The following is a 27988-nucleotide window of genomic DNA, read 5'->3' as shown; positions in this document are numbered from 1 at the left end:
GGCGCACTCCTACTGACGACACTTCCGGTGAGGGTCTTCTAGTCGAGGCCGGTGAGTCTACTTGTGGAGACCCGCGGGGTGCTGAGGCTGTGGAGGCTGACTAGAGGGACCTGGAGCTGAGGACCGAGGTGCAAAGCCGGGGCTGGCCTCGGGGAGACCTGGAAGACGGAGGGAGGGGCGTGTGCAGGGAGACCTGTAGTTTCCGCTTGCGGTCCGGCTGTAGGCTGAGGAAAGTTCGTTCTCGCTTTGGGGCTGCGGTTTGCCTTGAATCTCTGCCTGTGAGACCCGAAGCGAGTTTCCAGCACACGAGCTGTCCATTTCCGGAAAAAAAACCAAAAACCAACCAAACAAACAAACAAACAAACAACCAAAAAACCAGGGACACTCATCACCCTTGTCTGTCGTCCTCGTGCTTGGGTAAGGTGATGCAGAGCCTCCCCAGTTGCCGTGCGCGCTGCGGCTCTCGGGTTTGCTGATAGCGTTCCCAGGTCTGACGGGAAGCACTCTAGGAATTTACTTTGAGCTTCTCGGGGGTGGGTGGGCGTGATGACCGAAATTCTAAGACACGGATAGTCCATCTGCAGTTTGGGGAGTTTTAACTTCTTCCATGTCGGATTCTCCATTTATAAGCTTTTTAAATAAAGATGCCCCGTATACCCAGCCAAAAATTGTACAGCGTTTATGCACTGCTTCTCGTTTTCTCTGAATTTAAGAAAATAATAGAAGAGTAAAATATGAAGTAAAACATTGATGTGGTGGAGCAAGTAATATAATGCGAACTGTATGTGCACATGGACACACTTGTGCTGGGATCACAGCTGTATTACACTATGCCCATCTTGAACAGAACATCTATCTATCAATCAATCAACCTTCGGTCGGTCTGTCTATCTATCTATCTATCTATCTATCTATCAATCAATCAATCAACCAACCATCGGTCGGTCTATCTATCTATCTATCTATCTATCTATCTATCTATCTATCTATCTATATCTATGACAGTTTCTCTGTGTAGCGTTGGCTGTCCTGGAACTCACTTTGTAGACCAGGATGGAAGTGATTGGATTAAAGGCGTGCTCCACCACAGCCAGGCTCATAGTTTTTAATTTTTTTTTTTAACTTTTTTTGTTTTTCTGAGACAGAGTTTCTCTGTGTTGTAACAGAGCCCTGGCTGTCCGAGACTCAGTTTGTAGACCAGGCTGGCCCCGAGTTGAGAGATCCTCTTGCCTCTGCCTCCCGTTTCTGAGTAAAAAAGCCAATCCTGCTTCTGGAGATATCTGTCTTTTATCTTTTTTTTTTTTTTTTTTTTTCCGGAGCTGGGGATCGAACCCAGGGCCTTGCGCTTGCTAGGCAAGCGCTCTACCGCTGAGCTAAATCCCCAACCCCTGTCTTTTATCTTTTATTTCCACGTCACCTCCACCAATTCCATCATGTCTGGGCAGAATTTTATTTTTATGTTCACTGTAAATGCAGAAAACAAGTTGTCGGATGTTCAGTTTTGTTACTGTTTAATGCCCTAGTACACTGACCAGATGACACCAAGATAATTACAGTATTGAAATAGCTCATGTAGTAAAATTATTGTTACTTTTAGATTTTTCAAGATGGCTAGGCTGTTAGATTGGAATTGATGGGGGTGACATGGAAATAAAAGATGAAAAACAGCTATCTCCAGGAGCAGGATTGGGTTTTTAACTCAGCAGCAGGAAAGCCATAGTCTCTTTGTGGAAGTGGAGACTCTGGTACTGTGGCATGTGGGGCTTGAGGGGCCTGAGTCTCATTTTGTAGCCCTATTTGGGTTTGAAGGGGGAAGGTAGGTACATCAGGGTGAGAGGCTCAATGCATACTTTTCTGGTCTTAGTTCTTTGTGGTTTCACATAAGACTGTCTGGGCTGGTAGTTATTCTAGGACATGAAGGTGTCTGGGCAAGCATTTGCCAGTTTGAGATATTTTTACCTTTTAAAGGCAAATTACTGAGCTTTCTGAGACAAACGATGAAGAATTTTTTTTGAAAAAAAATTTTTTTTTTTTGGTTCTTTTTTTTTCGGAGCTGGGGACCGAACCCAGGGCCTTGCGCTTCCTAGGCAAGCGCTCTACCGCTGAGCTAAATCCCCAACCCCGAAATTTTTTATTAATCATTCTCCATTTGTTTACAGCTCACTTGATATCCCACTTCCCGATTGCCCCTTCCACCAACCCCCTATCCCATGATATCCCACTTCCTAGTTACCCCTCCACCAGTCCCCCATCCCACATTCACCCTCCACCCTCCCCTTTGCCTGTATGAGAGTGCTCCCCCACCCATCCACACTCTCCGGCACCATTGATCCAGCATCCCCAATGCTGGGGTATCAAGCTTCCCAAGGGCCTCCTCTCCTGTTGCTGTCAGGCAAGGCCATGCTCTGCTATATATGTATCTGGAGTCATGGATCCCTCCAGGAACACTCCTTGGTTGATGATCTAGACTCTGGGAAAACTTGGGGGGGTGTTTGCAATCCCCCTTCTCTTCCCCAGTCCTTCTGCCAGCTCCCCAATCCGGTTCCCTGAGCTCCATCTGATGGATGGCTATTTTTACTGTATTAATCTTGCCAATCCATGAGCATTGGAGATCTTTCCATCTTCGGAGGTCTTCTTTGATTTCTTTCTTCAGAGATTTGAAATTCTTGTCATACAGATCTTTCACTTGCTTCGTTAGAGTCAACACCAAAAAAAATTATATTATTTGACTATTGTGAAGGGTGTCATTTCCCTAATTTCTTTCTCAGTCCTTTTATCCTTTGAGTAGAGGAAGTCTACTGATTTGTTTGAGTTAATTTTGTATCCAGCCACTTTGCTGAAGTTGTTTTATCAGCTGTAGAAGCTCTCTGGTGGAATTTTTGGGATCGCTTATGTATACTATACCATCTGCAAATAGTGTGATATTTTGACTTCCTCCCTCCCAATTTGTATACCTTTGATCTCCTTTTGTTGTCTATTGCTCTGGCTAGAACTTCAAGTACTCTATTGAATAGGTAGGGAGAGAGTGGATGACCTTGTCTTGCTCCTGATTAATGGGATTGCTTTGAGTTTCTTTCCATTTAGTTTGATGTTGGTATTGGTTTGCTGTATATTGTTTTTATTATGTTTAGATATGCACCTTGAATTCCTAATCTCTCCAATGCTTTTAACAGGAATGGGTGTTGTATTTTGTCAAAAGTTTTTTCAGCATCTAATGTGGTTTTTTTCCTTTGAGTTTGTTTATATAGTGGATTACATTGATGGATTTCTGTATATTGAACCATCCGTGCATTCTTTTTTTTTTTTTTTTTTTTTTCTCTTTTTTTCGGAGCTGGGGACCGAACCCAGGGCCTACTGAGCTAAATCCCCAACCCCCATCCGTGCATTCTTGGGATGAAGACTACTTGATCATGGTGGATGATCATTTTGATGTATTCCTGGATTTGGTTTGTGAGAATTTTATTAAGTATTTTTTATTAATATTCATAAGGGAAATTGGTCTGAATTTCTCTTTCCTTGATGGGTCTTTTTATGGTTTAGGTATAAAGATAATTGTTGCTTCATAGAAAGGTAGTGTTCCTTCTGTTTCTATTTTATGGAATAGTTTGAGGATTATTGGTATTAGGTCTTCTTTGAAAGTCTGATAGAATTCTGCGCTAAACCCATCTGGTCCTGGGCTTTTTTTGGTTGGGAGACTTCTAATGACTGTGTCTATTTCCTTGGGGGTTATGGAGCTATTTAGATGGTTTATCTGATCCTGATTTAACTTTGGTACCTGGTATCTGTCTAGAAAATCATCCATTTCATCCAGGTTTTCCAGTTTTGTTGAGTATAGACTTTTGTAGTAGGATCTAATTATTTTTTAAATTTCCTCAGTTTCTGTTGTTATGTCTCCATTTTCAGTTCTGATTTTTAAAATTTGGATACTGTCTCTATGCCCTCTGGTTAGTCTGGCTAAAGGTTTATCTATCTTGTTGATAAAGAACCAGTTCCTGGTCTTGTTGATTCTGTGTATAGTTCTTTTTGTTTCTACTTGGTTGATTTCTCTCTGAGTTTATTTCCTGCTGTCTACTCCTCTTTGATGTATTTGCTTCTTTCTGTTCTAGAGCTTTCAGATGAGCTTTTAAGCTGCTAATGTATACTCCCTCCAGTTTCAGAGTTATGAGTTTTCCTCGTAGCACTGCTTTCATTGTGTCCCATAAGTTTGGGTATGTTGTGCCATCAGTTTCATTGAATTCTAAAAAGTCTTTAATTTCTTTCTTTCTTTCTTTGCTGACCCAGTTATTGAGTAGACAGTTGTTCAGCTTCCATGTGCATATGAGCTTTCCGTTGTTTTTGTTGCTGTTGGTTGTATTAGTCTGTGGTGGTTCGATAGACTACATGGGATGATTTCAAAGTTTTTGTATCTCTTGAGTTTTGTTTTATGTCCTTGTATATGGTCGATTTTTGAGAAGGTACCATGAGGTGCTGAGAAGAAGGTATATTCTTTTGTTTTAGGGTGAAGTGTTCTGTAGATATCAGTTAAATCCAGTTGGTTCATAATGTCTTTTAGTTTCACTGTGTCTCAGTTTAGTTTCTGTTTCTGTGATCTGTCCATTGATGAGAGTGAGGTGTTAAAACCTCCTACTGTTATTGTGTGCAGTTCAATGTGTGCTTTGAGCTTTAGTAACGTCGCCTTTACAGATGTGGGTGCCCTGGCATTTGGGGCATAGATGTTCAGAATTGAGAGTTCTTCCTGGTGGATTATTCCTTTGATGAGTATGTAGCATCCTTCCCCGTCTTTTTTGATAACTTTTGGTTGAAAGTCTATTTTGTTGGATAGTAGAATGGCTATTCCAGCTTGTTTCTTGGGACCATTTGCTTGGAAAAAAATTTCCCATACTTTTACTTTGACGGAATGTCTGTCTTTGACCCTGAAGTGTGTTTGCTGAATGCAGCAAAATGCTGGGTCCTGTTTATGTATCCAGTCTGTTAGTCTATGTCTTTTTATTGGGGAATTGAGTCCATTGATGTTGAGAGATATTAGGGAACAATGATCGTTGCTTCCTGTTATTTTTGTTATTAGAGGTGGAATTATGTTTGTGTGGCTATCTTCTTTTGGTTTTGTTGTGAAAAGATTAATTTTTTGCTTTTTCTTGGGTGTAGTTTCCCTTCTTTTTTTTTTTTTTAAGATTTATTTATTTTATGTGAGTATACTGTAGCTGTCTTCAGACACACCAGAAGAGGGCATCAGATCTCATTACAGATGGTTGTGAGCCACTATGTGGTTGCTGGGAATTGAACTCAGGACCTTTGGAAGAGCAGTCAGTGCTCTTAACTGCTGAGCCATCTCTCCAGCCCCGTAGTTTCCTTTCTTGTGTTGGACTTTTCCTTCTATTATCTTCTGTAGGGCTTGGTTTGTGGAAAGATATTGTGTAAATTTGGTTTTGTCATGGAATACCTTGGTTTCTCCATCTGTGGTAATTGCCCAGGGATAGTAGCCTGGGCTGGCCTTTTCTTTCTCTTAGGGTCTGTATGATCTGCCCAGGATCTTCTGGTGTTTAGAGTCTCTGTTGAGAAGTCTGGTGTAATTTTGATAGTTCTGCTTTCATATGTCACTTGACCTTTTCCCCTTACTGCTTTCAATATTCTTTCTTTGCTCTGTGTGCTTGTTGTTTTAATTATTATGTGATGAGAGGAATTTCTTTTCTGGTCCAATCTGTTTGGCATTCTGTAGGTTCACGAGCATCTCTGTCTTTAGTTTAGGGAAGTTTTCTTTTATAATTTTATTGAAGATATTTACTGGCCCTTTAAGTGATGAATCTTCGTTCTCTTCTATGCTCATTATCCTTAGATTTCGTCTTCTCATTGTGTCCTGGATTTCCTGGATGTTTTGGGTTAGGAGCGTTTTGCTTTTTGCATTTTCTTTGACTGTTGTGCCAATGTTTCCTATGGTATCTTCTGCCCCTGAGATTCTCTCTTTGTCTCTTGTATTCTGTTGGTGATGCGTGCATCTGTGACTCCTGTTCTCTTTCCTAGGTTTTCCATCTCCAGGGTTGTTTCCCTCTGAGTTTTCTTTAATGATTCTATTTCCATTTTTAGATCTTGGATGGGTTTGTTCAATTCCTTCACCTGTCTGATTGTATTCTCCTGTGTTTCTTTTTCTTTTTAATTAATTAATCAATTTATTTATTTATTTTATGTATGTGAGTACACCATTGCTCTCTTCAGACATACCAGAAAGGGGCATCAGATCCCTTTACACATGGTTGTGAGCCACCATGTGGTTGCTGGGAATTGAACCCAGAACCTCTGGAAGAGCAGTCAGTGCTTTTAACCACTGAGCCATCTCTCCAGCCCTCTCCTTTTTTTCTTTAAGTGATTTATGCTTTTCCTCTTTAAGGGTTTCTACTTTTTTACTTGTGTTCTCCTGTATTTCTTTAAGGGAGTTATTTATGTCCTTAACGTCCTCTATCATCTTCATGAAATGAGAATTTAGATTTGAATCTTGCTTCATAGGTGTGTTGGGGTATCCAGGACTTGCTGTTGGGGGAGAACTGGGTTCTGATATTGCCAAGTCAAATTGTTTCTGTTGCTTATGTTCTTGTGCTTGCTGCCCAACATTTGATTATCTCTGGTGTTATCTGGCCTCCCTGTCTCTGACGGGAGCCTGTCCTTCCTGTGAGCCTGCCATCTTGTGATCCTGTGATCCCATGATCCTGTGATCCTGGATGTGTCAGAAAACCTGGGGAGTCAAACTGCAAGTGGGCTGTGGGCTGTGTGGGATCGGGTCTAGCACCTGGGTTCTGGTCTCTAGCACAAGTGAGAACTGGAAGGCATGCGGAATGAGGGACTTCTTAACTTTGTGGAGAATACACAGAATTTAATTAATAACATTTTATTGCAGCAGATTTCACAAGAAGTTTCTTATGAGGAGTCTCCAATTTTCTGACGGCCCCTCCCCACCCCCCGTTACTTTGCGTGTAGCCTCGGCTGTCTTGGAACTCAATCTGTAGACCATGCTGGTGTGTGCCACCACCTCCCAACTGAGAATTTTGTATTTTCATAGACTAGTTACTGAATAAACTCCAAGAAAAAAGCATCCTGATATTTTAAACTTTGTCCCTAATTATCAAGTAATTGGGTTAATTTTGTTGTTATCTAACTTTTTTTTTTACAGTGTTGAATAAGCATATATATAATTATAAAAACCATGGATGAAGAACCTGAAAGAACTAAGCGGTGGGAAGGAGGCTATGAGAGAACCTGGTAAGTAGGATGTAATCGGCCCATGCTGTAGATACTGTCTCTTTCTCTTTATTTTGTCTTATTAAAGTGTGTTTTGTATGTGTTAAAATCCATATATCTCAATTGACAATCCAGTGAAACGCTTTTGAAAAAAAGGTACTGTTTTGTATCGCTCTTGCCATAAAGTACTTTTAGAACATTTAACCAGGCTAAGTTCCTTTATACTCAGTCCATTTCCACCACCTGTACCCAATCATGGTCTGTAGATTCCTTTTCCTAGCTCATTTTATGTGAATTTCAAATCTCCTTCATGTTGTATATTTTTTTTTAAAAGTAACTGTTATTGCTTTTAAAGCTTCATTTATTTATTTTATGTATACGACTACACTGTAGCTGTCTTCAGACACACCAGAAGAGGGCATTGGGTCCCATTACAGATGGTTGTGAGCCACCATGTGGTTGCTGGGAATTGAGCTCAGGACCTCAGGTAGATTAGTCAGTCAGTGATCTTTTCCACTGAACCATGTCTCTAGTCTGTATATGTTTCTTTGTGATTGCTGGAGAGTATCTATATACTGTTATGCTACATTTTATATTCATTCAGCATTTGAGACATTTCTTATCAGTTTCCAGATTTTTGCTATTATGGATTATGCTGCTATGAACATAGATATACAGATCTTGGTATGTTTTAATTTTTACTGGATTAGTATTTTTAGCTTATTTCAAACAAATGTTGCTTTCAGGGAAATTCTTAAAGAAGATGAAAGTGGATCACTTAAAGCTACAATAGAGGATATTCTCTTCAAGGCAAAGAGGAAAAGGTATGACTGCTTTTGAGAAAGAATTACAAAAGGAAAACACATTCTTGAGCCTTTCTGTCCCTCTGTGGCTGTCCTTAGTATTTCTTTTGAACTGTGTGTTTAGGGAAGCTCATCTGTAACTGTCTGACTAGGCCTACAGAGCTAGCAGCTAGCCCTTGCTCCCAAGGAAAGTGGTCTTCAGAGACTACCCATGATGCCTATAGTTTTGTGTATTTCAAAAATTAATAATTAACTAATAAAATACAGATTAATTGTTTTATTGAGTTTTTGGTAGCTATGATATTCAGTTAAAGTATTTTTTATAATTTTAACAGAGTGTTTGAGCACCATGGACAAGTTCGACTTGGAATGGTATGTTAGAATTTCTCTTTTAGTTTGGATCAGAGAAATATTCTGACTTGACAGAATAAACAGTGAAACAACAACCTTTTAAAAGAATAGATTTAAAGTTTGTTTAGAATATCTGAGTATTAAGCAATACTTCTGCTTCTCACTCTAAAGTGTCCCTGGACGTTTTCTCCTTTGTGTCTGGTAGATGCGCCACCTGTACGTGGTGGTGGATGGGTCCAGAACAATGGAAGATCAGGATTTAAAGCCCAACAGACTGACCTGTACTCTAAAGGTATAGTAAGCCACTTAAGATTGTGCTAAGTGTAGGGAAAGATTATATACATACATACACACACACACACACACACACACACACACACACACACACACACATATATATACATACATATATACATATATACGGATATATATGTATATATATTATATAGCAATTTAAGAATGCAGAAAGTTTTGTTTTGCTTTGATTTTCCTATTAGTAACAAAGTAACTGAGTAGAAATGCTGCCAGATTGTGGTCCCGTGTTCTGCCTCTCTACTGGTGGTTCTGCATATGGCTGAAACAAGATAAATCAGCTCAAGGAGGGCCAGGCAAAGTCTGGGGCATCACAGTCATGCTGGGGTGTGTGTGTGTGGGGTGTGTGTGGGAGGGGAATCAGGGCCTGGGACATGCAGGATTCCAGTCTAGTTGGGAGTGGTCTGGTTGGGAGCTAGTGCAGAATGCTGAGTGCCAAAGGGGTGGGAGAAAAGAGAGGACCTTTGGGAGTCTTAGTGTTGTGGCTCTTTTAGGTGAAGGTCTTCCCTGTGGTAAGCCGGCTCTTTGAGATGATCTTTGCTTGTTCTTATTGCTTTATTGGGGGTGGATTTGGATGTATATGCTTTATTCTGGGTGAACCAAGGATTATATAATTTTGGGGAAGGGTGTAAGAATATCCAGGAAGGGAAGCTCATTGGCCGAAGGGGAGGATGCTGAGATTCCTCTTTAGCATGGAGAGGCATTCTAGGTGCTGTGCTGTGTGACTGAGTGTCTGTGGTCACCTCAGTTGGGAGTTGTAGTTACATGTTCCAGAGCATGCATTAGAGGCAGGAAGGGAGCAGCCCGAGTCCTGCTCTGAGATTCCAGGGGTTTGAGCATGCCTCACTTGTTCTTATGCTGGTCTGGAGGCACTGTCCACATGCTTCTCACTAGATCATTTCCAAAGTGACTTTTATTCCAAGAACTAGCCTGTAAATATGTATTTAATTAACCCTCCAATAATTCAATCAAACAAACAGACTGGCAACATGGCTCCTTGGGTTAAGGTTTGCTGTGCAAGAATGACAACCTGAGTTTTACTAGTTGTTCTTCCAGGCAATCCTGGCTCAATTTCCTGCACCCATATGCAGCTACTGAACTGGCAGTAACTCCTGCTCTAGGAAGTCCACAAACATCAGGCACATGTGTGCGCAGTTATACATGCAGGCAAAATACCCATATATGAATAGATCTCAAAAGAAAAGATGGTGAAAGGAGAAAACCCATTAACTCTAGAACATGGGGCTCTGACCTCCACAAGTGCCCTGTGGTGAATGTTCTTATCATAAACATACAACATGATAATAAACAATTAAATGTTAAAAAAAAAAAAGACTTGAATCTGAGCAGTAGTGGCACACACCTTTAATTCTAGCACTTGTGAAGCACGTGGATCTTGGTGAGTTTGAGGCTAGCCTGGTTTACAGAGTTAGTTTCAGGACAGCCTGGGCTACAACAAAGCAAAAAATCTTGAATAAGTAGTTGCTTTGGTTTATTATTTCCCTAAATCAGTGGTTCTCAATCTTCCTAATACCTTTTAATACAGTTCCTCATGTTGTGATCCCCAACCATAAAATTACTTCATTGTCACTTCATAACTATAATTTTGCTACTGTTATGAATCATTGTTTATCTGTATTTTCCAGTGGGCTTAGGCAACCCCTGTGAAGGGTCATTCAGGCCCCACAACAAGTTGTGGCCCACAGGTTGAGAACTGCTGTTCGGAAGCTAGTTATTCCTCCCCTCCCCTACTGAGTTTTCATTCAACTTTGACTTTGAATCTGTCTTTTCACCTTAACAACACATTAATAATATTCCAACTTATTTATGTATTTATTTATTTTATTTTTTCAAGACAAAGCTGCTGTTTAGTCCTTACTGTCTTAGAACTAACTCTGTAGACCAGAGACTCAAGAGATCATCTGCGTCTGTGCCTTGCTAATTTTCTAATTACTGATGCCTGTTTTTGATTCTGCTGCTACCTCTCTCCTCATTGGATATTTTCTTAATTATGTTGTTTTAGACGACTCCAAATGGATCCCCTTTTGCGGAGGATGGGGGTGGGTGGGTTAATTTCAAGATCAGATTTTGCTGTGTTTCCTCAGCTGACTTCAAACTCCTTGCCTCAGGAGGTCTTCCCATTTGAGCTTCCCATGTAGCAAGGATAGCAGGTGCCTGGTGCCCTCCTTGATAATAGCTCGTCTTTAGCAGGGCTGTATGTATCTTATTACCCATTTCACACATTTTTACAATTAAACAGTTTCACAGTGTGTTTACAATGTATGGCAAGCTGAGAGTGGTAGTGTTACATACCTAAAATCCAGAGCCCAGGAGGCAGTGAGAGGAGCATCACGCAAAGTTTAGTGTCAGTCTGGTCTAGGAGTGAGGTGAGGCTAGCCAGGGATGCATAGTGAGACACTGTCTTGACTCACACCCTTGCCGTCCCTCAAAAGCCGTGAGAGTGCTGCTGGGTAAATAGGTTCTGGAGAACACCGACATGGTGCTTATTGTTGCTGCTTTGCCTTTATCTAATGCTTCCTTTTAATTTTATCTCAACAGTTGTTGGAATATTTTGTAGAAGAATATTTTGATCAAAACCCTATCAGTCAGGTATGTAGATAAATGGTAGAATTCAGAACTAGATTCCTATTTTGCTACCAAATATAGTTTATTTTTTTTTTAAAAAATGGGGCATGTATTCTTTGAAGTATTAAGGGAATCAGATTATATACCTATTTTTGGTATACTTAATAATGAAGAGCAAAATAATTCTACATGTAAAACATGTACTATGCCTTAGTAATATATAGACAGTTCATAGCTAGATTTGTCAAAAACACCATGAGAAAAAGTTTCATGCATCTTCATTTTTTTTTTGCAGTTACTAATGTCCATGTATTTTTATCAAGAGGAAATAATTTGTTATATTAAAATAATTATTTTTTGTTTTTATTTTGAGATTGGCATAATTGTAACTAAGAGTAAAAGAGCTGAAAAACTGACTGAACTCTCAGGTATGCATAAAAGCATCTTTACAAGACTCAAGGACTTTGCCTGCCTAACTCTGTGAAGCTTTCCTCTTTGCATGTTAAGCTGAAACCATTTACTCTCCCTATTGAACTCTAGGGACCTACTATTAATTGTTCAAATTGAGGTCTGAAGTATTGGACGTATTGTACCGGAAGGAAATGTTTATTGAAATACACATTCTTATCATGAAAATATTAAGCTAGCCTAATTGATAACTACTTATAAAATTTAATTTTCAAATTAAAAATATGTAATTTAAAAAACAAAAATTATAAATTTTGAATTGGGCTATTTATGAATGATTCAGAGCATTTGTTCTTGCAGAGGCCTGAGATGGGTTCTCAGTACTCTCATTCTAGGTGATCTGACACCCTTTTGTGACCATATTCATGCAGGGAAAACAGTTATACACATAAAATAAATAAATAAATAAATAAGTTAAACAATAGTAATCTCAATTTCTTTGCCTTTATTATATATGCTGTTACAAATCTTATCACTTTTTTTCATAAAATATACTATTCCTTAAATTAGGTTTTCAGTCTTTTTTATTAGTACACATAAGGGAGATGACTTTGTTCACTAATAATTCTTGGCTCTGGCCATAGTATGACAAGAAATTAGGTAATAATAGTTCGTGTTTTCTTGCTGTGAAAAGACATCATGACCACAACAACTCTTCTAAAGGACAACATTTAATTGGTGCTGGCTTAGTTTCAGTATCATCATGGTAGGAAGCATGGCTTCCTATACAGGCTGTTATATTGCTAGAGATGGAGCCAAGAGTTCTACATCTTGAACTGCAGGCAGCAGGAGACTGTCCCACTGAGTGTGGCTTGAGCATATATGAGACCTCAAAGCCCACTTCTGCAGTGACACATTTCCTCCTACAAGCAAGGCCACACCTTCTCTAACAAGGCCACTCCTCCTAATAGTGCCTCTCCCACGGGCCTGTGGAAGCTAATTGCATTTAAACTACCACAACCTCCAAGTAGTCTTAGGGAAGGTTAGGGATACAGCTTGATAAGGCCCTGGGTTTGATCACTAGTACTAAAACTCACCGGGGGCTGGAGAGATGGCTTCTCAGTAAAGAGCACTGGTCTGAGTTCAATTGCTAGCACCCATACATTAGCCCCATTTCCAACAAATATGATGTCATCTTCTGGTCTCTAGGGACACCAGGCACACACATGATGCACAGTTAAACAAGCAGCCAGAACAGCCATACTCATGAAAAAACCCAAAAGACGTAAATAAAGAAACTCTCAAATAATTTCATAAAGGAATTGGCAAATATTTAGAAGTGGGCTGATTTCTTAGATAGCTGTTTCTAGGTATCTTGGTTTTATCTAACTTCATTCTCTCAAGAAAAACGATGTTTTTAATAGCCCTATGTTTATATGGCCAGCATAGCCCATGGCTTCATCATGAATTCAGTATGATTCCTATTGGCATCACTCATGGTCTGTGAATCTGACAGTTGTTGGAGAGGCTAGGGAGATGAACTGTTTTGTTGATTTGCTTAGACTACATGATGTGCCCATAGCAGACCAATAGCAGAATGGAGGACAGTCAGTACCACAGACTAACTAGAATTATCACCTGATTGAGGAAGGCGAGTTCCTCCAAGGAAGAAGAGATCAGCTCTCTTCTCTCTTTCTCCTGTCCTCAAATTAAAAGCAGTTTTGTATAGATGCCAGTGAATTCATATGTTGAAAAGAATCTTTAGGGATTCTGTAAGCCTCTTGAACCAGGAGATTGAAGTTTGGGCATTGGCACTCCTACCATTAGAGGTCTGTGTCTTTTCACTTGTTTGGATTTGTTAGAAAATGGAAGTAGACAATTCATACCAGAAAAAACCTGAAACTATTTAACAAATTAACCAGGTGCTATGCAAATCTGTATTCCCAGTACTTTAGAGACAGGAGAATTGAAAGTTCCAAGCCACCCTGGTCTAGTGAGTTTGAGGTTGTCCTGAGCTATGTAGGAATATCCAGTCTGTCAGACCCCCAAACACAGCAAAGCAAAACAGAAAGTGGGAAAGCCTATGACTGTTTATAGCAGTGTTGTGGTAATGTCTGTCAACTGTTCTAGAAACAGAGTGCTTTTTTTCCTCCCCCAAGAAAAATGTAGAAATAGGACATCTGAAAATGAATATTTACTTTACTAATAAAAATGTACCTCACTGCTTCATCTTTGCTTCATCTACATAAAAATTAATTTTTATACCCATCTTTCTAGGAACTTTTCACTGTTTATGTTTTTTGACACTATGTAGCTCAGGTTGGCCTAGAACCCGTAATCTTCCTGTTACAGAGAAGCTAAAATGTGAAAATACTGATCTTACTTCATAAGCGTAAAAATTGTTCACTCTAGATTAATATTCGTTTAAAGTGTATATTAATGGATACAGATTTTGTATCTAGCAAAAAAAAATTTGTAATTTCTAGTACAAAATGAAACTTTTGAGCTGCGGTAATGGTGCATACCTATAATCCCAGCACTAAGGAGGCAGGCAGACCTTTGTGAGTTTGAGGCCAGCCTGGTCTACGTAGTGAGTTCCAGGATAGCCAGAGCTATGTAGGGAGATCCCATCTCAACAAGACCAATGAACAAAGCAAAAGGAAATGAAATTTTCTACCAAACATGCAAATTGATGAAAATAGAAATTGAAGGCATTCTGTTCTTTAAAATCATAGCTTTCTACAGTTTGGAAACAATATGCTTTTCCATATTTATATATAATGTTTTATTAAAAGTTATTTCATTTTACTTTAGGAAACCCAAGGAAACACATAACATCTTTGAAGAAAGCTGTAGATATGACCTGCCATGGAGAACCATCACTCTATAATTCCTTAAGCATGGCTATGCAAACCCTAAAGTAAGTATTTTAAAATGTAATTACTTATTTTTATTTTTAATTATGTCTCTCTCTGTGTGTCTATGTGTAAGTGTACATGAATACATCAGGCCAGAGAGTCTCAGATCCTTTACAGCTATACAGGCAGTTATGACCTGCCCAGCAATGGGTGCTGAGAATTGAACTCAGGGCCTTCGCAAGATGACTCTTAGTGCTGAGCCATCTCTCCAGGACCCTATTCCCCTCCTCTCTCCCCCCTCCCTCCCTCCTTCCCTCCTTCCCTCCCTCCCTCCCTCCTTTTCCCTTCCCATTCCTCCTTTTCCCCCTTCTTCCTTCCTTCAAGTCAGTATTTTCCCATGCTGGCCAGGATGCCCTCCAGCTTGCTGTGTAACCAAGCTGTGTGTGAACTCCTGATCCTTCTGTCTCTACCTCCCAAATGCTGAGATTACAGGCACTCACAACCATAACCAGTTTATATTATTATTTATAAATTTTTCAGATTTTTTTTTAAAGATTTATTTATTTATTATATATAAGTACACTGTAGCTGTCTTCAGATACACTAGAAGAGGGCATCGGATCTCTTTTACAGATGGTTGTGAGCCACCATGTGGTTGCTGGGAATTGAACTCATGACCTCTGGAAGAGCAGTCGGGTGCTCTTAACCGCTGAGCCATCTCTCCAGCCCAGATTTTTTTAATTGTGTTGAAACTTTGTCAACATGGGTCTCTATGAAGCTTGTTATAACAAAAGAGTTAAATAGGAAAAAATTTAGAATGTCATTTATAATGCTTATTTTGGTGGCTTTTTGTTTGTTTGGTTTGGTTTTTCAAGACAGGGTTTTCTCTGTGTAGCCTTGGCTGTCCTATAGCTCACTCTGTAGACCAGACTAGCCTTGAACTTGAGATCCACTTGCCTCTGACTCCCAAATTCTGGGATTAAAAGCATACTCTACCACCTCCCAGCAGTGTTGGTTATCTTTAATTTGTATTTTATCTGTTAAAGTGTATCTGTAATGAGTTTAGAAAGATAAAACAAAATTTACTTCAGTACATAAGAACTAAGAAAAAATTTTTAAATTGAGAATGAATTGAATGGCAAGGCATATATTGTATGTTAGTAATCCCAGTACTGCAGAGGCTAAGGCAGGAGGCTCATGAGTTTGAGGCAAACCTGGGTTAGAAATCTCTGTCTGGGGGTTGGGGATTTAGCTCAGTGGTAGAGCGCTTGCCTAGCAAGCACAAGGCCCTGGGTTCGGTCCCCAGCTCCAAAAAAAAAAAAAAAAAAAAAAAAAAAAAGAAATCTCTGTCTGTCTGTTCTGTTGAGAGAGATTGAAATTTAGAATTTAATCATCATGAGTTGTTGGCTATAACTTTGTTAAAACATTTATTAGCTCACTTTGTAGCTTAAATGAATAAACCGTGTTACTCTCCCTTTGGGTGAATTCTTAGCTGGTGTGGTTACCTGAGCTCTTGGAGTGTGTCTTTACCTTTGCAGACACATGCCCGGACACACAAGCAGAGAAGTGCTCATCATCTTCAGCAGCCTCACGACCTGTGACCCCTCTAATATTTATGACCTCATCAAGGTAGAGTCAGAACTGAATTAGCCTCTGAAGGGAACTCTGTACTGAATCTATCACTGGTTTTCAGAACATTAATTTTCAAAGTTATTCATTAATATGTTTTTTTTTTGTCCTAAAATCTTTCATGCTTTTGGACCTTACGAAGACCCTGAAGACAGCTAAAATTAGAGTGTCTGTTATTGGGTTGTCTGCGGAGGTTCGAGTTTGTACTGTACTTGCTCGAGAAACTGGTGGTATATATCTGCTATCTTCAATAAGTATAATTACTGTGTAAGAAAGAATTTTTAATTAAGTAGGATGCTGTACACCATTAAACTTAGACTATTTTATGCCTGTAGTCCAAAATATAGCTGTAATCTTAAACATATCATTGAGTTTTCTAAGCAACCATTTAAAAAGCAAGGAGTTCTCAGGAGGTCAGTGTTCTAGAGTTATAACTTACAAAAAGTTAGTAATCTCACTGTGTAGTATTTTGTAAAGATTGGTAGCTTGGCTTTAATTTTAATTACTATTATGTGTAGAGACATTGAGAGATTTAAATTATTTTTAATTTACCTTAAGTGGTTATGAAATTATTATTTTCACCTAAGGAAACTTTGAACAGATGCGCTTGTCTTTAATCGACTGTGTTTTGCCTTGTCTGCCAGGCACATACCACGTCATCCTAGATGAGACCCATTACAAGGAGCTGTTAGCCCGTCATGTGAGCCCTCCTCCCGCCAGCTCTGGCTCCGAGTGCTCCCTTATCCGCATGGGTGCGTGTCCTGTGCGGCCTCACAGTGCGCCTCTGGCCACGCCAGACAGCTTTCATCTGTGCACGCTGTTTAAGAATTGTTTTCCTACTTTTCCATTATAACAATAAAATAGATGTTGAAACATGTTGAGAAATTAAATCATCGTGCTTGTCGTGTGACAACACTTCTGGTCTTCTTGTTAAGCTAGAAAGATAAAAAGATATTTTATTTAATGAAAGAGACTGTGGTAAGAAATTTCTTAAGTAAGCTACGGAATCTTTATTAATAATCCACGTATGTCATGCAAACTGCTAAGACGTAAGGTCACAGGAAAGCACCCAAATTACTCAGTGGTTTTCTTTCAAGGAGTAGAAAATGATTGCTCATAAAAATGATCATCTTAAATAACCTACTTTTCTTCTGAGACGAGGTCTTATTATGTAGCTTTGGCTGTCCTGGAACTCACCTTGTAGTAGACCAGCCTGGTCTCGAACTCACTGAGATCCCCCTGCTTCTGCCTTCCAAGTGCTGCAGTTAAAGGTGTGAGTCACTATGCCTAGCATTTACAAGAATTGTGATTTTCCTTTATATGTGCTTAAAGAGAAACTGTATCATTTAATGCATATTTGGTTATATTAGGAACTATATAAAACGAACTATTTCTCTTTAAATGTGGTATTAAATTAAAGCTATAGATACAAATTTTGGAATGTGAGGTCATATGTGTAGAGAGATCATTCATTCCTCCTTTTCCTCTACCTGTTCTAATATCTTGCAATTAGAGTTTCATTACACTGTGATAGGCACATATCTACCTCAAAGGCAGGAAAGAACTTTTATACAACTTTGTTGACTTTCTGGTAAGAATATTTTTAGATTCAGAATCATAAAATTTTGGTTTTTGCCTATAAAAGAAATTAATGCTTTAATTTTTTTTTTAACCTATTAAGGATTCCCTCAGCATACCATTGCCTCTCTGTCTGATCAGGATGCAAAACCATCCTTCAGCATGGCGTAAGTAAAGAGCCGTGGTCAGTGATAATTTGTTTTTAAATTTATTTTACTTTTATTTTATGCACATTGGTGATTTGATTGTGAGGGTGTCAGATATCCTGGAACAGGAGTTACAGATAGTTGTGAGCTGACATGTAGGTGCTGGGAATTGAACTCAGGTCCTCTGAAAGAACAGCCAGTCTTGTTAACCGCTGAGCCCTCCAGCCCCCACTGATAACATTTTAACATTTAAAATTCATTCCTCTAAGTTAGAAGGTCTTAATTTATAATGATTTTATAAACTAATACCATCTACATAGCCATTAAAAAAAATGGCCGTCTTTGCGCGTGTGTGTGTGTGTGTGTGTGTGTGTGTGTGTGTGTGTGTGTGTATGTGTGTATGCTGTGATATCGGGATATGTAACTAAATAAAATGGTAAGGTCCATATGAATAGTATGTTACCAGTCACCTAATTAAAGGTGGGGAGAGACATGCTGGCTCACATCTGAATGTCTAGGATTCTGGGGACTAAGGTAAGATGATAGTTTTCAGTTTGAGATCACTCTGGGCTATAGAATATATTTGTAAAAGCCATAAATAAATGAAATGAAAATGCAGATATGAGTAGCTATATATATTTAGATCTGCATTTAAAATGTAGATATGAGTAGATGTATATGTATAAAATACATATGTATATAATACATATATGTATACTTGTTTACATATAATATATATAGTATTATAGTATATGTTTATTCTTATGATTTAAAAAATAGGGTTGGGGATTTAGCTCAGTGGTAAAGTGCTTGCCTAGCAACCGCAAGGCCCTGGGTTTGGTCCCCAGCTCCGGAAAAAAAAAAAAAATGGAATAGAAAGTTCACAACAGAAAAACGTTTCCCTTGGCACTTGAGTAACTTAGTAAGACTCAGAAGGAACAGGGAGGGAGGGTTGGGGCAGTGCAAGTACTAACCTGTTCTGCATCAGGCTGAGGTGCAATTCTCAGATGCACAAATACATGTGAGGAGCCCATAATGAGACTAGATTAGGTTAGTAGCCATGTAGGCCAGACTAATGACACTTAAAAAGCTTTTAATAGATCAATAAGTAGCTAAGGTACTTTATTCTAAAATAAAGCTCTAAATATTTATGGAGAAAAAAATTTAGCACCCTGAACAACACAAATACAGTCTCACAGGATGCAGAAGTGACTAGGCCACCAACTGTGCTGCTGGTGTACATCATCACATGCCGGCCCTTGGGCACCAGGAAGGGGATCACGGCAAATTTAAGGCTGGCTTGGGTTAGATAGAAACACTGGGCAGAGACGGGGGCAAGAGGGGAGATGCAGGGAGGAGGGTAGGAGATGGGGGAAGAAGAGAAAATATGAGAGAATGAGAAGAACAGAGAAAAATTACAGAATGGAAACAGCCAGAAAACACTTGCTAGAATTAGTAGATCACAGTGTTAAAATAGCCAGTGTAGTCTCTTAAGTGAAGGAGAACTTGAAAATGTATAAAAGAACTCCAGTCAAGCTTCTAGAATGAAGAATATAGTGTCTGAGATGAGAAGTGCACTGGAGGGACTGAAGAGACAGCTCAGTGGTTAAGGTCACGTAGTGTTCCTTCACAGGACCAAAGTTTGGTTCCTAGCACTTACCCTGGGCAGCTCACAATTGCCTGCTACTCCAGGTTCAGGGAATCTAACACCTCTGGTCTTTAAGGACACCTTTACTCATGTACACATAACCAGTCATAGACACACACCTACACAGAATTAAAACTGAAATAAATCTTAAAAAAAGAAAAGAAAAGAAAAAAGAAATCACATACTGGATGGAACTAGCAGATTAGTCATCAAGAAAGAAAAAATAACTCAAAGACTGTAAGACAAACTTTAAATGTGAAGACAGAAAAAACAGCATTAGTGAGCAACAAGACGTATACATGTTTTCCAATAAAACTTTGTTTATTTTATCTCTTGAGACAGGGTATCACTATGTAGCCCTGGCTGGACTGGAACTCACTATTAGACCAGATTGGCCTTGAACTCACAGAAATCTGCCTGCCTCTGCCTCCTGACAGCTGGGATTGGATAACATATTTTCTTTAGCTCTTTTCACCTTTTAAAAATAACTTTTCCCACCCACAGGCATTTGGATAATAATAGCACTGAACCAGGGCTTACATTGGGAGGCTATTTCTGCCCACAGTGTCGAGCAAAGTACTGTGAGCTTCCTGTCGAATGTAAAATATGTGGTAAGAACCCTATTATTCCTTATAAGTAAATTAGCATTAAATAAATTCATAATTATATAGATGCTGAAATAAACATTAACTGTTGAGTCTTGCTTATTATATAATTATAATTTTATACTTATATTTTGTTATAATTATATATTTGTACAAAGAAAAATAGATCACTTTTTTCATTCAAGCCCCAGTAATTCTTTTCTTTTTTCTTTTTTTCTTTCTTTTTTTCGGAGCTGGGGACCGAACCCAGGGCCTTGCACTTGCTAGGCAAGCGCTCTACCACTGAGCTAAATCCCCAACCCCCAGTAATTCTTTTCTAAGAGTAAACGTAGCATTACAGAAGTTTCCTGATTCTCTTTCTGATAAATGTTTTCTTTAAAAGCACTATGATAGTTTTAAGAGGAATTTTTTGGCTCTTTGGGTCATGTATTTAGTGACGATCGAATTCTATCCTGGAATCTCTTTTTACCGCTACAGCTAAAGAATACTCAGGGTCCTAAAAGTTCTTGAGAGCTAGATATGTAGTCTAGTGACAGCTTTTCTAGTGTGTGCGAGGCCCTAGATTTGATCCCCATCACTAGAAAAATAGAGGTGAAAAACACTTGAAGGTATTTTTCCTAAGTATAGCATTTGACTTTGTAGCCTTTGTCTTTATGAGGTTAGACTTATTACTATTTCTGTCTTTATGCATTAGGTCTTACTTTGGTGTCTGCACCTCACTTGGCAAGATCTTATCATCATTTATTTCCTTTGGATGCTTTTCAAGAAATCCCCCTGGAAGAATATAAAGGAGAGAGGTATATGAGTTTTGATTAATTTATATGTCACAATGGTAAACTTATGGTTTAAACAACACCTTAAAGTCACATTAATTTGTAAAATTTCTAATATAGAAAATGAGATGTAGAATACACTGTATGTCTAGCAATCTGTTTATTTCCCTAAACTCACATATTTATAGCTAAGAGTAATGATATATTGATTTGGAGGGGAGTGGAAGCTGGGGTGGGGGTTAAAAAGATTGCTCAGTGGTTAGGAGTTGCACTGCTCTTAGAGAAGACCCAGGTTGGGTTCCTAGCACCTATGCAACTGCCTGCACTTCCAGCCCTAGGAAATTCTTTACCTGTATTTTCTGATTCCTTTAATAAAATGATCCTGCTGCCAGTGGCCAGTTTTCAGTTGTCAGTAGTTTAACAACCACCCCCCAAATTTATGAATACCTAACAGCTGGCCTTCTTGAACGTTACTGAAGAGAAGAGACTCGCTGAACATAAGCAAGAACCTGTGATTATTTTCTTACATTTCCAGTAGGAAAAGCTGAGGTGGAAGTGATTAGTTGATTATAGATTTTTAGGAAATTAATCTTTACTATTTCTAAAACTATCAGCATTTGGGAACTTTTGATCATAAAATAATTATTTTTCATATATAATAACTCATCATTTTTCATACTTAAAGATAGTGTAGAAGAAATTTAATATGCAGATGAAGAGATGGCTCAGTGGGTTAGGGTACTTGACTCTGCAAGAATGAAGGCTTGAGTTTGGATACCCAGCACCCACATAATAATGCTGGATGTGGCCTCACATTCTTGTCATTTCAGCCTTGTAAGGCAGAGCCAGGAGGATTCCAGGGATTCACTAGGCCAGCTAGCCTAGCCATTCAGTGAGCTCCAGGCTCAGTGAAAGACCTTGTTTCTTATAACAAGGTAGAGAGTGATTGAGGAACGCACCCTGTGCCAACCTCTGGCCTATACATCTGTGCACACACCTACACTACACATGCAAAAGAGGTCATTTCAAATAAGCATGGCTAGATCAGTCTTGCTTTTCAAATTGCATCATATTTCATGGGTGTATATGTGACTTATATAACCAGTGGCCTTATATTAACAAGTAATGCCCATGTCTGTCTCTCCTAATATGTGTACACAAATATGCAGGACAAGTTCTTGGGTAGAATTGTTGAGTTAAAAAGTGATGAGTTTTGGTAGATGTTGTGCATGTGTCCTTAAAGAGGCTTCATTTATTATTTACCCACACTTCACTGGTGCTAGATAGTAGGGACTTTTCTAGAAATACTGGTTCAAACTCGCAACTCAGAACCAAAGTTTCATAGTAGATGAACTCCAAGGTAGAATTGAAGAAATATGGCAGGATAAAGAGGCGTTAATGAGGTGTAAATAGAAGAGTTAAAGATGTAACAGATGAATTTATATAGAAGGCCCACTGTCAGAATAATGTGAAAAAGAAAGGTACATTGTACATTGATTTCCTAAATCACTGACTAAGGAAATATTTTCCTTTTAAAAAACATAATTTTCAACACAATTGTGAAAGTTCAAAAATAAAGCAAAACACTAACACTATTAGCTACACCAGGTGCTAACCAGCGCATTCACCCCCTAATTGTTGAGGGAAAAGCATACCAGACTTAAATTATATCCCCAGGCAAGCTGTCAGCTTTGTGTTTATAAAAACATAAAGATGTCTGCAGGCTTGTGAAGTCTCAAAAAGACTCTTCTGGGGGGTGGGGGGGTGGCCCAGTACATAAAGGCACCTGCCGCCAAGCCTGAAGACCTGCGTTCAGTCCCAGGGACCCACATGACAGAAGGAGGGAGGTGACGCCACAAACTGTCCTGTGTTCCTAATATATACCATAGTGCGCACGCTCGTGTGCTCGAGCACACACACACACACACACACACACACACACACACACATACAAATTAATAAAATGTTATAAAAACTGCTTAGCAAGAAGGAAATTCTTTAGGGGAGTTCTAGAGGAAATAGGACTGAGAAGGAGAAGGACATGGGACTTGAGGATCTGCCTTTAACTGAGAACAAGCCAAAGGAAGCTTTAGGACAGTGATGAGAGGAGGTAAGGATGCTGTCTGTTTCGGGGACAGTAGTCAGTCTAGTTTGGGAAAGTTAGAATTCTCCAAGAAAGAGGTCTTGAGGGGATGAAAACAGTACATTTCCTGAGAATTAAATATATTCAGAAGTTGTCTAGGCTATTCAGGGAAAGATTAGAGCCAAATTGTCCCAGTTATATAGGAAAGTAACCTTGAAATTAATTATCACCAAAGGAAAATTAGGGGCTGAGAGATGGGCCCACTTGTTCAGGTGTTTGATTGCTGTGCAGACAGTAGGTCTGGAGTTTAGATCTCTAGCACTCAGGTAAGAACTGGGCCTATCAGTGTGCACCTATAATCTTAGCACTGGGTGTGGGAACACTGGGGCTGTTGGCCAACTAGTATAGCCAGTCAGTGAGCTCCGGGCTCCATAAAAGGCATTATCTTAAAAATAACTTTGAATTGGACAAAACGAAACAAAGATAAAATGGAGAGTAATAAAAAAGGCACCAGGATGACCTCCAAATACACCTGCACATGCACCAGCACGTATCCGTACCACACACATGAACGTGCACACATACACATAAAGAAAGAGGAAAAGTTACAGTATATTACTTGTCAGAGCTGAAATATTTATACGTGGAAGAAACTAAATAGTGAATGTTGTTTTGTACAAGCTGATGATTTAATTATATAGGAATACCAAAGTTGGGTAATGGCAGCACATGGCAGGCAGGTGTCTATGAGTTCAAATCCACCCTGGTCTGTCCAGCAAGTTTCAGGATAGCCAAGGCTACACAGAGAAGCCCTGTCTCAATAATCCAGAAAAAAAAAAAAAAAAAAAGGAAATAGTGATATTAGTTATATACATATACACATTATTGGATCAAGAGGCTTAAAAGAGAATTAAATTTTTGCAGAGTTGAAGGTTCCTAGGTGGTGCTTATAAATAAAACTGCACACTTATAAGTGTGCCAGCTAACCTTTTTTTTTTTTTAAAGATTTATTTATTCATGTATTATATATAAGTACACTGTAGCTGTCTTCAGATACACCAGAAGAGGGCACCAGACCTGATTATAGATGGTTGTGAGCCACCATGTGGTTGCTGGGAATTGAACTCAGGACCTCTGGAAGAGCAGTGGGGCGCTCTTAACCGCTGAGCCATCTCTCCAGCCCGCCAGCTAACCTTTTAAAAACAATTTTTATTTCCACCTATGTGTGCGTGTTGACACGGATGTGTGAGGACGTGCTGGTAGAGGCTAGGGACGTTGGAAGCCCTTGGAGCTGGAGGCTGTGAGCCATTGGTGTGAGTATTGGGAACTGCAGCAGGTGTTTTATCTGCTGAGCCACCTTTTCGCCCTCCGTTAACAATGTTAAAGGTGCTTCCGGGATGGTAGAAATGAAGTGAAGACAATAAAATAAAAGATCGCCTGGAATTTTTTGTTTTTGTTTTTATTGTTTTTTTCTGAGATAGGGATTTTCTGTGTATCCCTGGCTGTCTTAGAACTTGCTCTGTAGATCAGACTGGCCTCTGCCAGGAGTACAGTTATGTGCCACCACCACCTGGCTAAGATTGTTGTTTGTAATAAATTCTAAGAGCCTGTGGACAGGGATGATGTTATTGATTTTAGGGCTTTATACATGCTAAGCTTGTATTCTATTAGTGAGGTATATACCAGCCCCAGTTCCAAACACTCTTAATTCTTTAAAAGGTCCTGAAAAACAAAGCCACAGGCATCCCTTGTATGTAACACACTGCTTGGTGCACTCATTTAGGATACATACCATATGTGGGATAACTGAAAAGGAGGTTCCTGATAGTTTTCTGTAGGCATCAAACTCTCATAGAGTTCTGTTTAGAAAGCATGGGTATAATGGAAATAGGAACTAAGTTTTGGGCTATGTGATGACCTGGGGCATATTGTATAATTTTTTTTGTTGTTCTTAGGAATTATAAGCAGGGTTATTGTGTATGCTGCAAAGGACAACAGACTAGGTAATAACAAGAGTACTGTAGCTCATGTCGAAAGATTAAAAAACCCAATTACTTCCTAAAACTCTCCCTAAAAGTCACATATAAGTATAGTTATTTACTAAATGGTTCTAGGTACTGAGATTTTGCTAAAATATTTAATGAGTGAAAATTAGAAAAATGATTCTCGGGGTTGGGGATTTAGCTCAGTGGTAGAGCGCTTGCCTAGGAAGCGCAAGGCCCTGGGTTCGGTCCCCAGCTCCAAAGAAAAAGAACAAAAAAAAAAAAGAAAAATGATTCTCAAACTTTGTTTTTCAGGTTTTGTTATGGATGTCAGGGTGAATTAAAAGACCAACATGTAAGTTTATTGGCTTTTTCAACATGAATACACGAGAAACATCGACACAGTGATGTGTAAGAAGTCATGAGTAGATTGTTGAAGGCCAGGCTTATGTCTGCTTGTTCCCTGTAAAGGCAATAATTAGAGGTAAAATGGGAACAAAATAATTTAAATAGTTTTTTCATTCTACTACAGAAAGATTTTAAATACTTTCCAGTTATTCAAGCTAAATTGCATTTAGAAATGTTAACAGTAAAGTATTATACTTTAGAGTCTGTTTATTATAGCTTATTTTGAAATTAGCATTATGATTTCATAAATGAAAAGTTGTGCCAATAATAAAATACTTTAAACTTTTTTTGAAGACAGAGTCAGGTGCAGAGGCTTGCGTCTATAATCTTAGCTACTGGGATGTAGGCAAAGAAAACCCGTGAACCTAGAATTCAAGGCCATCCTGGGCAGCATAGTGAGCTCATCTCAGGAGTTTCGAGGTGGGCGTGGGCTCAGTGCTGAGGTCAGAGGCTGGGGCTACTGTGCCCTGTTCCTTCTCACAAATGAAGCAGGTTTATTAAGGCAGGCATAGTAGAGGTGTGTGATGTCCTGGCTGTCCAGGAGACTGAGGCAGGAGGTTTTTAAATTCAGGACCAGTCTGGATAATATAGTTCTATCTCTCAAAACAAACAAATAAATAATAGAGTAAATAGAGAAAGTCTTTTTTTCTTTTCATTAAATTTTATACGCCTTGGCTCTGTGGGGTATCTCATCCACCTAATGTGCATGAAGCCCTTGGTATGAGTCCCTGAGTTGAAAAAAAAAAAAAAACTTTTTACATTTTTCTTTGTTATTAGTAGCTTCAGCCTCACCAAAACCACTTTAGAAAATCATATGGTGGTATTAAAATTTATTATTATTAGTGTATTTGAGAGTATAATGTGTGTATGTGAGAGTGCAAGCCCATGGATGCCACAGTGCATGTGTATAGGTCAGAGGATGGCGTTTGGAAGCCAGTTTTCTCCTTCAACCTTTATATGCATTCTGGGGATAAAACTTTGTGTTTGTGTGGAAAAGTGTTTCATCCTTTGAGCTTTCTTTATCCAACCATCTATCCATCCATCCTTCTATCCATCTCTCCCTCCATCCATCCATCCACTCACCCACTCACCCACCCATTGCTCCATCCATTCATCCATTCATCTCTCCATCTACTCTCCCACCTACCCACCCACCCGTCCATCCCTCGATCCATTTTTCCATCCATCCACTCATTCACTCAGCACCCATCCATCCCTCTTTCCCTCCATCCATCACTCCATCACTCCATCTATCCATCCCTCCCTCCACACTCCCACCCTTCCCTCCCTCTATTGCTCCCTCCATCCATCTATCTCTCCACCCTCCCACCCTTCCCTCCCTCTATTGCTCCCTCCATCCATCTATCTCTCCACCCTCCCACCCTTCCCTCCCTCTATTGCTCCCTCCATCCATCTATCTCTCCACCCACCCACCCACCCATCTTTAAATACACAAGTAAAGCCTGCTCTGTGTGTGCAGTGCTATGTGTGTATGTTTTCAGGTCTGACCACTGATATTGGATAACTGTTGGGAAGACTATTTCTTCCACTGTCAGTTTCCTATAGTTGCTTGTGGTTCTCTGTATGGCTGAGGCCCCATGGGCTTCCCCATATCTATGCTAGCATATCTGTAGTGCTTGTTCATTGTTTAGGCAGTCATAAAATCAGACTTGATGGATGTCTTTAACATTCCTAGGAGACACAGTCTCACAACATATACCCTATTTCTCTGGCTTTTACAGTCTTTCTGTCCCCTCTTTTGCAGTGATCACTGAGCCTCAGGTCAGGAGTTGTATTGAGATGTGTCAGTTGGGACTGGGATCCACAACTCTACATTTTGATTGGTTGTGGTTTTCTGTAATGGTCTCCTCCGAGATAGTCTTGTTGCCCAGGCTGGTCTGAAACTTGATATGTGGCCTAGGATGACTTTGAATTTATGATCCTCCTGCCTCCACTTCCCAAGTGTTAGAGTCATAGGTGTGTACTTAGCCTCCCAGCTCTGTTTGTCATATACTGCAATTGAAAGGTCATTCTCTAAGAGCCACTCTTTACTCCTAAGGGCTGGCTTAAGAGGGAAAAAAATGTGTGAGGTTTGAAAAAATTGTGTTAGATTTAATACACTGGGGTTAGTAAGGTATGTAGGAGGGAAGGGAAACCCTGAAGAATACAGAGAGCAGGCAGCTGAGCTGTCTTTTGGCTGTGCTGTTCTTAAGTTTGGGAACTATTTTTGTTTATTTGCCTTTCTCCTTTTCGTTGCAGGTCTATGTTTGCACAGTGTGCCGGAACGTCTTCTGTGTGGACTGCGATGTCTTTGTTCACGACTCTCTCCACTGCTGTCCTGGCTGTGTTCATAAGATCCCAACTCAGTCAGGTGTTTGATCCCACGAAGAACACACACATTGAGTAGGTTAAAAACAGAACAAAGCTTGTGACTGTAAATAAAATGACTTTGAATAAACTGATTCTCTAATTAAAGCATGAAAACATTTGAAAGAAGATCTGATTTAAGAAACTTTTAACTATGAAAATAACAGTATTTTTATTTGGGTTCTATCACTGATATACATTAAAATGTAATTATTTTTCTATTA

At 39.4% G+C, this 27988-nt stretch overlaps 1 protein-coding gene across 6 annotated transcripts; it reads left to right on the top strand.

Annotated features, from left to right (window-relative positions):
• The first annotated feature begins 3 nt into the window (after positions 1-3).
• Positions 4-27988, top strand: Gtf2h2 (general transcription factor IIH subunit 2). Of its 6 annotated transcripts, none has more exons than XR_015659946.1 (16): positions 4-51; positions 7160-7248; positions 7974-8051; positions 8366-8402; positions 8587-8673; positions 11253-11303; positions 11653-11707; positions 14502-14607; positions 16084-16174; positions 16317-16441; positions 16819-16926; positions 17856-17919; positions 20051-20157; positions 20846-20948; positions 25305-25344; positions 27657-27988. XR_015659946.1 is itself a non-coding variant. In XM_087617905.1 (16 exons), the coding sequence occupies exons 2-16, from the start codon at positions 7193-7195 to the stop codon at positions 27774-27776; spliced, it is 1191 nt and encodes a 396-aa protein (XP_087474031.1). In that variant the 5' UTR covers positions 4-128; positions 7160-7192; the 3' UTR covers positions 27777-27988.

The sequence above is a fragment of the Rattus norvegicus genome, chromosome 2 (genome assembly GCF_021556685.1).
Source record: "Rattus norvegicus strain SHRSP/BbbUtx chromosome 2, alternate assembly SHRSP_T2T, whole genome shotgun sequence".
NCBI lineage: Eukaryota > Metazoa > Chordata > Mammalia > Rodentia > Muridae > Rattus > Rattus norvegicus.
This window is presented reverse-complemented; position numbering and strand designations above follow the sequence as displayed.